This window comes from Pelophylax lessonae, assembly GCF_965119305.1.
Source record: "Pelophylax lessonae genome assembly, chromosome: 7".
In the NCBI taxonomy this organism is placed as follows: domain Eukaryota; kingdom Metazoa; phylum Chordata; class Amphibia; order Anura; family Ranidae; genus Pelophylax; species Pelophylax lessonae.
This window is the reverse complement of record NC_138774.1, coordinates 167,937,560-167,953,327: the sequence shown is the minus strand read 5'-3', so window position 1 is coordinate 167,953,327 and position 15,768 is coordinate 167,937,560. Positions and strand designations below refer to the sequence as shown.

Genomic DNA, 15,768 nt, shown 5'->3' with positions numbered 1-15,768 from the left:
ATGAGGGAAATGGAGAGTAGTCCTCTGCCTGTGAAGGATGGTGAATGAGGGAAATGGAGAGTAGTCCTCTGCCTGTGAAGGATGGTGAATGAGGAAAATGGAGAGTAGTCCTCTGCCTGTGAAGGATGGTGAATGAGGAAAATGGAGAGTAGTCCTCTGCCTGTGAAGAATGGTGAATGAGGGAAATGGAGAGTTTTCCTCTGCCTGTGAAGGATGGTGAATGAGGAAAATGGAGAGTAGTCCTCTGCCTGTGAAGAATGGTGAATGAGGGAAATGGAGAGTTTTCCTCTGCCTGTGAAGGATGGTGAATGAGGGAAATGGAGAGTAGTCCTCTGCCTGTGAAGGATGGTGAATGAGGGGAATGGAGAGTAGTCCTCTGCCTGTGAAGAATGGTGAAAGGGGAATGCTGGATTTCCCATCCTAGGAAAGTCTCTGCACAGTAACAGCCTGCACCCTCTAGCGGCCAACAGGCAGAACAACGCCGCGTGCACATTGAAGGGGGCGCTGGGGATGCCTGCTTGAACACAACAGCGGCATTAGCTGTCAGTCAGCGACCTGTTTATGCGCTTGCGCAGTGTGCCTTGGCAGGACAGTTGTGCTGTCATAATGGCCAGCATTAGTATGGGACTATGCATGAAGAAGAGGCTGAAGCATTGAAGCAGCTTTCCTTTCCTAGCCCTTATGGATGCTCTGAGCAGCAGGAAGCACCTCTGCATTGTGACATCAGGATCATTTGTGTTGTTTTGCTGCCAAGTAGCAGGACAGTGACCCTGCAGCATGCTGACCCAGCAGCAGGCACAGCGCACTGAGATCCCAGCTGCAGATTCAACGGGTGAGTGCCACTGATTGATGCCATGTCTAGCTGGTTAGGTACCCCCCCCCCCTCCTCCGCCTGGCACTGCACGGGTTAAATGGCCAGGCACTGAGTAGGTGTCATCTGCAGGGGGGTGACATCAGCAGCACCCTTTCCTTGCTGCACTACACAATGGAGCTGTCATAACATAAGTTGCTCTAGGATTCCCCATTTGATTGGTAAACAAGCTTGTTGGGTGATGGGCGTCTACAGCTACTGGATGAGATATTAGACTTGGCAGAATTCACATTCATCTGGTAGGCTGATGATATGAAATGTGGACAGTATGTGATCAGTTTGCTTCCAGCATGTGCACAGTATGTTCAGTACAGAAAGTAGATAAAGACATGTTACTATAGCTAGCTGCCTGTCAATACTGGTACTGATTGCATTACCTACATACAAAATGGATTTATTTATGGACATGGTGTGTCTATTAAGCAGTGATCTTTATGTTTAGAAGTGATCATTTGACAAATAAATGTTTACCTGTGTCAGTGAAAAACACATCAGTGTTAAAAAAAATAAATTAATGACTAGTGTGTGTCGCTGGGATGTGAGTCCATGTTTAACCACTTAAGCCCCGGAGGATTCTCCTGCTCAAAGACCAGGGTCTATTTTGCGATTCGGCACTGCGTGAGTTTAACAGACAATTGCGCGGTCGCGCGACGCTGTACCCATATGAAATTGACGTCCTTTTTTTTCCCACAAACAGAGCTTTCTTTTGGTGGTATTTGATCACCTCTGCGATTTTTACTTTTTGCGCTATAAACAAAAAAACGTTTGTCAATTTTGAAAAAATAACAATATTTTTCCACATTTTTTTTATATGAAATTCTCAAAAAATGTAAAAATCAAAATGTTTTAACATTTTAGGCCAATTTGTTTTCTGCTACATATTTTTTGTAAAAAAAATCTCAATAAGCGTATTTTGTTTGGTTTGCGCAAAAGTTATTGCGTTTACTAACTAAGGGAAAGATTTTTGTCATTTTTATTGTTTTTATTTAACTAGTAATGGCGGCGATCTGCAATTTTTTTTGCGGGACTGCGACATTGCGGCCGACAGATCGGACACCTAACTGACATTTTTGACACTTTTGGGGGTACCAGTGACATTACTACAGTAACCAGTGCTATACATATGCACTGTTACTGTAAAAATGACACTGGCAGGGAAGTGGTTAACTATTAGTGATTAAGGGGTTAAGTGTGTCCCTAGGGGCGTGATTCTAACTGTAAAGGGGCGTGGCTTGTGATGTGACAACAGACATATGATCCTACATAGCAGGATTGTGTAGTCTCTGAAGTTACATCAGGGAGAATGACAGGCGGCTTTGTTTACATTAGTCGCCTGCTTTTCTCCCTCTCCAGCGGGAGATCGCGAGTGACTGGCGGACATCGGAGCCGCCGGTCACTCGCGCGGGAACGAGTGGGGGCGCACCTCTGGCGGCACGCGCTCGCCCCCTAGAGGCTTCTGGGCGAGCGACGTAGCCCTACGTCAGTTTGCCCAGGAGAGCCAGACTGCTGCAGTAAATAGTCGTGCGGCAGTCGGCAAGTGGTTAAGGCCCGTACACACGATACGAAAATCGCAAAGAAAATTTCATCTGACGAACGATCTGCAGATTTTCGGATTGTTAGTATAGTGCTTTCGACAGCCGATTACGGATTTTCTGACGACAAAAACTGGATATGCAGGCTATAAAATTTTTATCGTACGTCAACACAACGTCCGTTTTTTCGTTTAATTAGTACAGTTTTAGTCCGAAAAATCAAAAGAGCAAGACTAGGCATGCTCAGAAACGAAAGAACACAAACAAAACAATCCAACACATGACATTACTTCTGGAGTTGAATTCTATCGTACGGGAATTTTCATATGAAAGTAAAATCTTCACTTTCCACATGAGACTAGCATGCAACAAAAATCGGATGACAGATTGTTCGATAATCTGATCGTGTGTACGAGGCTTTAGATTTCTAGTGTGTGTGTGGCTGGGATGTGAGTCCATGTTTAGATGACTAGTGTGTGTAGCTGGGATGTGAGTCCATGTTTAGATGACTAGTGTGTGTGGCTGGGATGTGAGTCCATGTTTAGATGACTAGTGTGTGTGTAGCTGGGATGTGAGTCCATGTTTAGATGACTAGTGTGTGTGTAGCTGGGATGTGAGTCCATGTTTAGATGACTAGTGTGTGTGTGGCTGGGATGTGAGTCCATGTTTAGATGACTAGTGTGTGTAGCTGGGATGTGAGTCCATGTTTAGATGACTAGTGTGTGTGTAGCTTGGATGTGAGTCCATGTTTAGATTTCTAGTGTGTGTGTGGCTGGGATGTGAGTCCATGTTTAGATGACTAGTGTGTGTGTAGCTGGGATGTGAGTCCATGTTTAGATGACTAGTGTGTGTGTGGCTGGGATGTGAATCCATGTTTAGATGACTAGTGTGTGTGTAGCTGGGATGTGAGTCTATGTTTAGATGACTAGTGTGTGTAGCTGGGATGTGAGTCCATGTTTAGATTTCTAGTGTGTGTGTGGCTGGGATGTGAGTCCATGTTTAGATGACTAGTGTGTGTGTAGCTGGGATGTGAGTCCATGTTTAGATGACTAGTGTGTGTGTGGCTGGGATGTGAATCCATGTTTAGATGACTAGTGTGTGTGTAGCTGGGATGTGAGTCTATGTTTAGATGACTAGTGTGTGTAGCTGGGATGTGAGTCCATGTTTAGATTTCTAGTGTGTGTGTGGCTGGGATATGAGTCCATGTTTAGATGACTAGTGTGTGTGTGGCTTGGATGTGAGTCCATGTTTAGATGACTAGCATGTGTAGCTGGGATGTGAGTCCATGTTTAGATTTCTAGTGTGTGTGTAGCTGGGATGTGAGTCCATGTTTAGATGACTAGTGTGTGTAGCTGGGATGTGAGTCCATGTTTAGATGACTAGTGTGTGTGTAGCTGGGATGTGAGTCCATGTTTAGATTTCTAGTGTGTGTGTAGCTGGGATGTGAGTCCATGTTTAGATTTCTAGTGTGTGTGGCTGGGATGTGAGTCCATGTTTAGATTTCTAGTGTGTGTGTAGCTGGGATGTGAGTCCATGTTTAGATGACTAGTGTGTGTGGCTGGGATGTGAGTCCATGTTTAGATGACTAGTGTGTGTGTAGCTGGGATGTGAGTCCATGTTTAGATGACTAGTGTGTGTAGCTGGGATGTGAGTCCATGTTTAGATGACTAGTGTGTGTGTGGCTGGGATGTGAGTCCATGTTTAGATGACTAGTGTGTGTAGCTGGGATGTGAGTCCATGTTTAGATGACTAGTGTGTGTGTGGCTGGGATGTGAGTCCATGTTTAGATGACTAGTGTGTGTAGCTGGGATGTGAGTCTATGTTTAGATGACTAGTGTGTGTAGCTGGGATGTGAGTCCATGTTTAGATGACTAGTGTGTGTAGCTGGGATGTGAGTCCATGTTTAGATGACTAGTGTGTGTAGCTGGGATGTGAGTCCATGTTTAGATGACTAGTGTGTGTGGCTGGGATGTGAGTCCATGTTTAGATGACTAGTGTGTGTGTAGCTGGGATGTGAGTCCATGTTTAGATGACTAGTGTGTGTAGCTGGGATGTGAGTCCATGTTTAGATGACTAGTGTGTGTGGCTGGGATGTGAGTCCATGTTTAGATGACTAGTGTGTGTAGCTGGGATGTGAGTCCATGTTTAGATGACTAGTGTGTGTAGCTGGGATGTGAGTCCATGTTTAGATGACTAGTGTGTGAGGCTGGGATGTGAGTCCATGTTTAGATGACTAGTGTGTGTAGCTGGGATGTGAGTCCATGTTTAGATGACTAGTGTGTGTAGCTGGGATGTGAGTCCATGTTTAGATGACTAGTGTGTGTGTAGCTGGGATGTGAGTCCATGTTTAGATGACTAGTGTGTGTGGCTGGGATGTGAGTCCATGTTTTTGTCGCAGCTCAGGCTGTTAGTAGGAAGCCACATCCAGTACAGGCTGCCAGTTCCTTCTAAACACATATAAACTGTCAGCCTGTAGGGTAAGGCCCTCTTCTCTGCTGTCATATCATCTCTTCTTTCCTAGAGTCTAGAAATCACATTCCTGATTATTTCACGCACAGCGCTCTTATATTTGACCCTTTTATAAATGAAATACTGCTACTAATAATATATATCACCTTTTTTCAACAAGTGTGCCCAGGCACCCTGGGGTGCCTTGAGGTTTCTTGAGGGATGCCTTGGAAAAATTCCTAAAAATGCATAAATTGTATACAAGCCAGCAGGTGGATCAAGCCTGCCTTTTAGTTACACAAAGCCTTTCTAGGCACTGGAATCCTTACAACCAATGACAACAGTGAATAAAGGAGGATATCTGTTGCCTCTACAGCATCCTTGATTGTCCCTCCTGTGCCCCTCTCCCTCAGCACTGGGATGACATTAGCTGACAGATGGAGAGAAATTGAGGGAGAAGAGAAACATTGGAATACTAGTCAGTACCAGTGTGCAAAAGTGTACAGTATTTGCTTTGGAAGAATAAATCACCTCAAATGTTGGGTGTCCTACGTGTGGATGTTGCTGCATTATGTAAAACTATTAGAATAGTTTAATTTTTTTACATTTTAGAATGGGGTGCCATAATTTTAAAGGGTGCCTCGAGATTGTCTATAATTTCAAAGGGTGCCTTGACTGAAAAAAGGTTGAGAAACACTGATTATTAATAATAATATAGGAACAGGTACATACAGAAAAGTGTAAAAAAAAAAAAAGAGTGACAGCAATAACGTAAGAATTTACCATTATTAGTAAAGTTCATATAATACAAACTTTTGAAATGCAATGTCATATTTTGGAAAAGGTACCTAACAAAGTAACACCTTTTTATAGCTATGTGTAAATGAAGTAGGACAAGTTGGTCATCGGTGAGGCCGTGCTAAGGCTACTTAGTTTTCTTCTTGAATTTTAACCCTGTATTAAAAAAAATGTGTTTCCTGGCTCACCCCATGTCAGCATACAACTCCATCCCGTTAAGCCCACAGGACCACCCTGAAAGCAATATTAAACACTACAGCAAACATTTATTATATATCAATCATTAAATGTGGTAGCTGCATTGGTTTTCTTTTTGTAGGCTTTGTTTCTTTCACTTGGTGACCCTGCCAGTAAGTCTGTTGTTTTTCAGAACAGTTCTGAAGATGTAGAAGTTTAGAGGGTTGAGACAAACCATTTATCACTGACAGGGGTGCTTATAATGATCAGCTTTTATTTTTGTAAAATCTTTTTCTTTAGTCATCATGTACACTACAGCTCCTAAACGTGAGTTTAGGAGTTCTTGGCAATTTTTTGTCAAAGCTCCTAAACACCACTCCATAAAAGCCTACAGTATCTCACATTTTTGTAAATGTTTTATTATACATTTTCATGTGACAACACTTAAGAAATTACACTTTGCTACAATGTAAAGTAGTGAGTGTACAGCTTGTATAACAGTGTAAATTTGCTGTCCCCTCAAAATAACTCAATACACAGCCATTAATGTCTAAACCGCTGGCAACAAAAGTGAGTACATCACTTTTAAATATCCAAATTGGGCCCAAAACGTCAACATTTTGTGTGGCCACCATTATTTCTCAACACTGCCTTAAGCCTCTTGGGCATGGAGTTCACCAGCGCTTCACAGGTTGCCACTGGAGTCCTCTTGCACTCCTCCATGATAACATCATGGAGCTGATGGATATTAGAGACCTTGTAAAGTGCCAATACACAGCGCAAAAAGGTATGTGATATAACAATAAAATGCTAACAAATAATCACACCAAATAATTATAAATAATCATAAAGTGCAACGTGCAAACCATATGCAAATATTGCTAAAGAACATATATATGGGATACCCCTTGTCAGGGTATCATAATAATAAAAATGTAAAATTGTTCAACGTGATAGTCCAATAAATATACAGTGGGTACGGAAAGTATTCAGACCCCCTTAAATTTTTCACTCTTTGTTATGTTGCAGCCATTTGCTAAAATCATTTAAGTTCATTCTTCTTCCTCATGAATGTACACATAGCACCCCATACTGACAGAAAAACACAGAATTGTTGACATTGTTGCAGATTTATTAAAAAAGAAAAACTGAAATATCACATGGTCCTAAGTATTCAGACCCTTTGCTCAGTATTTAGTAGAAGCCCCCTTTTGATCTAATACAGCCAGGAGTCTTTTTGGGAAAGATGCAACAAGTCTTTCACACCTGGATTTGGGGATCCTCTGCCATTCCTCCTTGCAGATCCTCTCCAGTTCTGTCAGGTTGGATGGTAAACGTTGGTGGACAGCCATTTTTAGGTCTCTCCAGAGATGCTCAATTGGGTTTAAGTCAGGGCTCTGGCTGGGCCATTCAAGAACAGTCACGGAGTTGTTGTGAAGCCACTCCTTCGTTATTTTAGCTGTGTGCTTAGGGTCATTGACTTGTTGGAAGGTAAACCTTCGGCCCAGTCTGAGGTCCAGAGCACTCTGGAGAAGGTTTTTGTCCAGGATATCCCTGTACTTGGCCGCATTCATCTTTCCCTCGATTGCAACCAGTCGTCCTGTCCCTGCAGCTGAAAAACACCCCCACAGCATGATGCTGCCACCACCATGCTTCACTGTTGGGACTGTATTGAACAGGTGATGAGCAGTGCCTGGTTTTCTCCACACATACCGCTTAGAATTAAGGCCAAAAAGTTCTATTTTGGTCTCATCAGACCAGAGAATCTTATTTCTCACCATCTTGGAGTCCTTCAGGTGTTTTTTAGCAAACTCCATGCGGGCTTTCATGTGTCTTACACTGAGGAGAGGCTTCCGTCGGGCCACTCTGCCATAAAGCCCCGACTGGTGGAGGGCTGCAGTGATGGTTGACTTTCTACAACTTTCTCCCATCTCCTGACTGCATCTCTGGAGCTCAGCCACAGTGATCTTTGGGTTCTTCTTTACCTCTCTCACCAAGGCTCTTCTCCCGCGATAGCTCAGTTTGGCCGGACGGCCAGCTCTAGGAAGGGTTCTGGTCGTCCCAAACGTCTTCCATTTGAGGATTATGGAGGCCACTGTGCAGCAGAAATCTTTTTGTAACCTTGGCCAGATCTGTGCCTTGCCACAATTCTGTCTCTGAGCTCTTCAGGCAGTTCCTTTGACCTCATGATTCTCATTTGCTCTGACATGCATTGTGATCTGGAAGGTCTTATATAGACAGGTGTGTGGCTTTCCTAATCAAGTCCAATCAGTATAATCAAACACAGCTGGACTCAAATGAAGGTGTAGAACCATCTCAAGGATGATCAGAAGAAATGGAAAGCACCTGAGTTAAATATATGAGTGTCACAGCAAAGGGTCTGAATACTTAGGACCATGTGATATTTCAGTTTTTCTTTTTTAACCACTTAAGCCCCAGCCCTATTTCGGACACTTTTTGTTTACAAGTTAAAAACAGTATTTTTTCCTAGAAAACTACTTAGAACCCCCAAACATTATATATATTTTTTTAGCAAAGACTCTGGAGAATAAAATGTCGGTCATTGCAAAATTTTTTGTCACGCGGTATTTGCGCAGCGGTCTTTAAAACGCCATTTTTTTGGAAAAAATTTGAAAAATCACATTTCACTGCATTTAAAAAATACTAAACAGTAAAGTTAGCCCATTGTTTGTATATATTGTGAAAGATGATGTCACGCCGAGTAAATAGATACCCAACATGTTACGGTTTAAAATTGCGCCCCCCCGTGGGATGGCGACAAACTACGGTCAATAGAGATCTCAATCTGCGACGCTTTAAATTTATTTAACGGTTACCAGTTTAGAGTTAGAGTGTAGCTCTTTTTTTTAAATTATTGCCCACGCTCTGGCGATCGTGGCGATACCTCACATGTGTGGTTTGAACAGCGATTTCATTCGCGGTTCGACTTGCGTATACGTTTTTTTTGTGCACGTTTTTTTTTGAGCTAACGGTGACGGGGGCGGCTAATTTTTTTTTTTTTTTCCTATTTATTTTTTCTTTTTTTTTAACTTTATTACAGGTTTTAAAAAAAAAAAAAAAAAAATCTGATCACTTTTATTGCTGTCACAAGCAATGTAAACATCCCTTGTGACACCAATATGTAGTGACAGGTACACTTTATGGAGGGATCGAGGGTCTAAAAGACCCTAGACCCCTCCACTACACTTCCCTGTATGCAAAACGCCAAAAACGGCATTTTTGCATATAGCCGTTTTTCAAATCTGCCGCCTTTTGCAGCACAGTAACCCGGAAGTGACGTCATGGACGCCGCCTCTGGGTTACGTCATCGGAGACCCGATCGTTGCAGTTTCCGGCATTCATCGGGACTCCATCCAGCCGGTGGACATGCCGGCTGGGTGCTCGGGGCTCCCGGTGGGACGGGAGCCCCGAGCAAAGCCACGGAAGGCGGCGGGAGGGGGGGGGGGACGTCCCCTCCCGCCCCCCCAGGTAACGATCGAGCGGCTCCCGAGCCGCATCGGTCGTTGCCGACGGAAAGCCGACCGTCGGCTTCAAACCACGGTACCGGGATGATGTCTCTAGCTAGAGGTTTAAAGTTTACCGACGTAGCCCTACGTCGATATGCGGTAAGTGGTTAATAAATCTGCAACAATGTCAACAATTCTGTGTTTTTCTGTCAGTATGGGGTGCTATGTGTACATTCATGAGGAAGAAGAATGAACCTAAATGATTTTAGCAAATGGCTGCAATATAACAAAGAGTGAAAAATTTAAGGGGGTCTGAATACTTTCCGTACCCACTGTATATAGATAGTGCTATCAGCAAGTGTCCAAAGAAATCCAAAAGTGCTCAAGTGCCAGGAGAAAAGTGCAAAATCATGCCAGCAATCCAGTGCAGTGGGATGTGCCAAACCTCTCCCTTTGGATGTTCACCTTACCAGACTCAAATGACCCCTGGGCTGTATAGCTAATGCCCCATACACACGTGCAGATTATCTGAAGACTTTTGTCTGCAGACTTACCAAAACCATATAATATGAGGTCAAACCTAAACACTTTTCATTTGTATGCAATCCGGCAGGCCCTTGCACTACATAGAAAAGGTAAATCTGAAGACAAAAGTCTTCAGATAATCTGCGCGTGTGTACGGGGCATAAGAGGGTCAAAATGAGCTTGTGTCCCAGTAAGAGTCCCTGGTGGAAAATCCTTGGAGGTCTGATATCTGTAGTTCTCTATGGGTATAATGGCCCGGTATGCATATATAAAGGGAAAAACTCACAATAGTGTAACTCCGTAATATGACTTTTATTTATATTGCACATAGAGCAACACTCACATTTTGTAGAATAAAATCAGGCTTGTAATAGATAAGGAGCAGATCTGGTATAGCTTCCTGGCCGCGGTGCACGCTCGGGATGAGTCCTTGGTCCCGGCGTGCGTTCCACCGCACCGAAAGTGACGCAACGATGACCGTAAGCTGGAAATTGCGTCACGGACATGCCATGCAGCCCAATGTGATGCAGTGTGCGGTGTATGGTCTGAGCACTGACAGGCTGACCCCCACCCCCCAACCTCTGCAGCAATTCTGGCAGCACTCATACGTCTATTTCCCAAAGACAACCTCTGGATATGACGCTGAGCACATGCACTCAACTTCTTTGGTCGACCATGGCAAGGCCATTTCTAAATAGAACCTGTCCTCTTAAACCGCTGTATGGTCTTGGCCACCGTGCTGCAGCTCATTTTCCGAGTCTTGGCAATCTTCTTATAGCCTAGGCCATCTTTATGTAGAGCAACAATTCTTTTTTTTTTCAGATCCTTCAGAGAGTTCTTTGCCATGAGGTGCCATGTTGAACTTCCACTGACCAGTATGAGAGAGTGAGAGCGATAACACCGAATTTAACACACCTGCTCCCCATTCACATCTGAGACCTTGTAACACTAACGTGTCACATGACACCGGGGAGGGAAAATTACTAGTTGGGCCCAATTTGGTTATTTTCACTTAGGAATTAGGAGTGTACTCACTTTTGTTGCCAGCGGTTTAGACATTAATGGCTGTGTGTTGAGTTATTTTGAGGGGGACAGGAAATTTACACTGTTCTACAAGCTGTACACTCACTACTTTACATTGTAGCAAAGTGTCATTTCTTCAGTGTTCACATGAAAAGATATAATAAAATATTTTAGAAAAATGTGAGGGGTGTACTCACTTTTGTGAGATACTGTATGTGTCCATGTAAACATAGGCTTTTACCAGAGTTTAGAAGCTGCTGTGGTTAGGGGAGGTTCAAGAGGTTCAACTTCCCTCAACCTCCCTCTCCTGAAAGGGGAAGAACCGCGTTTAGGATAGGAATGTTGTGACCACTGGCCCTGGGAAAACACGGCAAAATCGCGCAGCAATGACTGATCATTCGATTTTCCACAAAGTGCATATCATGAAGTAGTCAAAATGGTATAGACATAGGCGTAGGCAGCCTATTGTATTAGGGTGTGCACCCCAAAGCTCAAACAAACATGCCTTTCTCTGCAGCCTCAGCTGCACGAGAGTGAATGAATGGGAAGTGCTCTGTGCTAAGAAGGCTTCACGTTTATTTACAAACTGAAGCATAGTAAACTTAGTTTACTATGCTTCAGCTTTCAATAAACACAGTGAGTGTAAAGAAAAGTAGGATGCTGGTAAATGACATATTTACTAGCCCTTTCCCCCACTCTCCATCCTGAAACATACCCTGCAGCAACTGTGGGGAGGGGGGGAATATATTCTTCTTCTTCGTATTGTGTGTATGGGTGTTTATTTAGGGAATGCAGTAAGGTAAAACATGTCTTGACCTTAGAACCACTTTTAAATTATAATAAAGTTAATAAAAGTCAAATTATATTCCCAGACTAATATTGGAATTGAAGATATAAGGATTTACTGACAAATGCCATAGTTACCCAACGAGGGTGATCTAGTGGTAACAGCAGAATTTCTGGTCTCCTTTGGTGTCCTAATAGGAGCAGATACAGCACACATATTTAACAGTCTTCCAAAATACAAAGCTCTGTTTTGTTAATACATTCCTAAGTGTGTTTTCCTAAATGCAAGCTGTGTAAGTTTGTCTGGTATCAGTCTATTCCTATCCTCTGTACAGCAGTGCTCAGACTGGGAGATAAAGAGGCAGTGCAAGGAGCACAATCACCTTTGTCGCAGTGTACAGGTCCTTCAAGGAAGATGCTGTTAGGAAGAGTGCATAGTGACATTGAAATTAGTTCAGCTTTTTGAGCCGGCCATAGACAGTGTAAATCCCAGCAGCAGGGACCGGCTAAGATTCAAACCATGTATAGGCAGGCTGATTGTACTCATTCTCAAGATGGATCAATCGATCAACTTGGGTACAACCAGCCTGTCAGATTTATGATGTGATTATTGCCTGCGATGATAGCCCCTAGCAATATTCACTGTGTGTTCTCCAGGCTGGGACAGCTTTCCCCCCTCCTATTGGGAGAACACAATAGCTTGGGGGAAATGGGGAAATTAAGCGATTTTCTGTCCTTCCAACCTGTGGTGTAAGAAAAGAAAATCTTTACATCTATGGCCTGCCCTACTGTCCAGCCACACACTGAGAGAAGGGCAAGATCTGTAAGTGTTAACTAACCACTCACGGACCTCCCGCCGCAGTTATACTTTGCTACTTTGACGTTAAATACTGGGGTTATGGCAGATAGCTGCCATAACCCCGGTATTTTTTTTGCTGGGCGGGCGGTCCTCTTTCTCATAAAAGTGGTCCCAGTGGCAGATTAGCCACGGGATCATTTTTATGGGCAGTGGGAGAGGTAACCCACCCCCCTCCCGCCGATTCCTGGTCGTTTTCTCCACTTTTTTTAATTAAGAAAAGAAAATTACTTTTTTTTTTTTTTTTTTTTTTGCTTTTTAGTGTAGATGTGATATCTGAGGTCTTTTTGACCCCAGATCTCACATTAAAGAGGACCTGTCCTGATTATTTCTATTACAAGTGATTTCATTGTAATAGGAATAAAAGTGATCAAAAACATTTTTTTTTTTTTTTTTATAAAGGGACAGTGTAAAATAAAAGGTAAAATAAATAAGAAAAAAAAAATTTAAAGCGCCCCATCCCTCCGAGCTTACACGCAGAAGCGAACGCATATGCAAGTAGCGCCCACATATGTAAAGGTATCGCTGCGATCGTTAGAACGAGAGCAATAACTCTAGCCCGTAACTCTAAACTGGTAACCTGTAGAAATTTTCAAAGTGTCGCCTATTGAGATTTTTAAATACCAATGTTTGTCGCCATTCCACGAGCGTGTGCAATTTTGAAGCGATTTCCAAACAATTGCGTTTGAAAGACCGCTGCGCAAATACCACGTGACAAAAACAAATTGCAATGACTGCCATTTTATTCTCCAGAGTCTTTGCTAAATATATATATATAATGTTTGGGGGTTCTAAAGAATTTTCCAGCAAAAAATACTGATTTTAACTTGTAAACAACAAGTGTCAGAAATAGGCCTTGTCTTTAGGTGGTTAACTGCAAATAAATAAATAAAAAAAAAAACACTCCAGTGGAAAACTAAGATGTTGTAATATACCAATAACCATTGTTTCCTGTGTATGGCCATCCATATACTGTGTCTCTGCCCGCTATCTCTCTGTTAGTAGACCAGTTGTAGAAAAATAAAAAATGAAAGCTGCGTGGTTGAATGTAAAATAAAGCCAGCTTCTAAAAGAAGATTCTATATTCTTACTTTCCCTTTGGCCTCTCTGTTAAAAGAAACAATTTACAGCATGTGAAGAACACAGACTGTAGGCCCTTTTAAGCATATTGTAGCATACCAAGTGTTTAGGGGTCAGAAGTATGGTCCTTACATTACTGGTCAGCAAGTGCAAAAATCAGTTCTGTAATTGGTGTCAGTTGGCAATATTTGAAAAGATACCCCCCTAGTACTGATAACTCCCAGAGAGTGTCAGGGCCAGCAATGGCAACCCCAGCAATAACCCCCAGCAAGGGTCTGGGTGAGCAATAACCCCCAGCAAGGGTCTGGGTGAGATATAACCCCCAGCAAGGGTCTGCGTGAGATATAACCCCCAGCAAGGGTCTGCGTGAGATATAACCCCCAGCAAGTGTCTGGTGAGATATAACCCCCAGTAAGGGTCTGGGTGAGATACAGTGCCTTGCAAAAGTATTCGGCCCCCTTGAGCTTTTCTTCAGCAGGGACAGGGAAGATGGTTAAAATTGATGGGAAGATGGATGGAGCCAAATAGGAGGACCATTATGGAAGAAAACCTGATGGAGTCTGCAAAAGACCTGAGACTGGGACGGAGATTTGTCTTCCAACAAGACAATGATCCAAAACATAAAGCAAAATCTACAATGGAATGGTTCACAAATAAACATATCCAAGTGTTAGAATGGCCAAGTCAAAGTCCAGACCTGAATCCAATCGAGAATCTGTGGAAAGAACTGAAAACTGCTGTTCACATACGCTCTCCATCCAACTTCACTGAGCTTGAGCTGTTTTGCAAGGAGGAATGGGCAAAAATTTCAGTCTCTCGATGTGCAAAACTGATAGAGACATACCCCAATCGACTTACAGCTGTAATCGCAGCAAAAGGTGGCGCTACAAAGTATTAACTTAAGGGGGCTGAATAATTTTGCACACCCAATTTTTCAGTTTTTTATTTGTTAAAAAAGTTTGAAATATCCAATAAATTTCCTTCCACTTCATGATTGTGTCCCACTTGTTGTTGATTCTTCACAAAAAATTACAGTTTTATATCTTTATGTTTGAAGCCTGAAATGTGGCAAAAGGTCAAAAAGTTCAAGGGGGCCAAATACTTTCGCAAGGCACTGTATAACCCCCAGCAACGGTCTGGGTGAGCAATAACCCCCAGCAACGGTCTGGGTGAGATATAACCCCCAGTAAGGGTCTGGGTGAGATATAAACCCCAGCAAGGGTCTGGGTGAGATATAAACCCCAGCAAGGGTCTGGGTGAGATATAAACCCCAGCAAGGGTCTGGGTGAGATATAACCCCCAGCAAGGGTCTGGGTGAGATATAACCCCCAGCAAGGGTCTGGGTGAGATAAAAGCCCCAGCAAGGGTCTGGGTGAGATATAACCCCCAGCAAGGGTCTAGGTGAGATATAACCCTCAATAAGTGTCTGGGTGAGCTATAACCCCCAGCAAGGGTCTGGGTGAGATAAAAGCCCCAGCAAGTGTCTGGGTGAGATATAACCCCCAGCAAGGGTCTGGGTGAGATAAAAGCCCCAGCAAGTGTCTGGGTGAGATATAACCCCCAGCAAGGGTCTGGGTGAGATATAACCCCCAACAAGTGTCTGGGTGAGATATAACCCCCAGCAAGAGTCTGGGTGAGATATAACCCCCAGCAAGTGTCTGGGTGAGATATAACCCCCAACAAGTGTCTGGGTGAGATATAACCCCCAACAAGTGTCTGGGTGAGATATAACCCCCAACAAGTGTCTGGGTGAGATATAACCCCCAACAAGGGTCTGGGTGAGATATAACCTCCAGCAAGGGTCTGGGTGAGATATAACCCCCCGCAAGGGTCTGGGTGAGATATAACCCCCCGCAAGGGTCTGGGTGAGATATAACCCCCAACAAGTGTCTTGGTGAGATATAACCCCCAGCAAGGGTCTGGGTGAGATATAACCCCCAAAAAGTGTCTGGGTGAGATATAACCCCCAGCAAGTGTCTGGGTGAGATATAACCCCCAGCAAGTGTCTGGGTGAAATATAACTCCCCGCAAGGGTCTGGGTGAAATATAACCCCCCGCAAGGGTCCGGGTGAAATATAACCCCCTGCAAGGGTCCGGGTGAGCAATAACCCTCAGCATTGGTGTACAATACTTTTACTTGAGCACATGTTCTAACAGCTGTCTCTTCCCCATGCTTCCGACAAAACTTTAATATATCTGTTGGGC

The 15,768-nt window shown here is 43.5% G+C and overlaps 1 protein-coding gene across 2 annotated transcripts in view; it reads left to right on the top strand.

Moving 5' to 3' along the window:
- Positions 1–552: 552 nt before the first annotated feature.
- Positions 553–15,768, top strand: part of TMEM255A (transmembrane protein 255A) — a 121,964-nt gene continuing 106,748 nt past the window's right edge. For both annotated transcript variants that reach the window (XM_082264640.1, XM_082264639.1), the window contains exon 1: positions 553–832. In XM_082264640.1, coding sequence (XP_082120766.1) covers positions 778–832 — 55 coding nt within the window. In that variant the 5' untranslated portion in view covers positions 553–777. The remainder of the gene's footprint in view (positions 833–15,768) is intronic.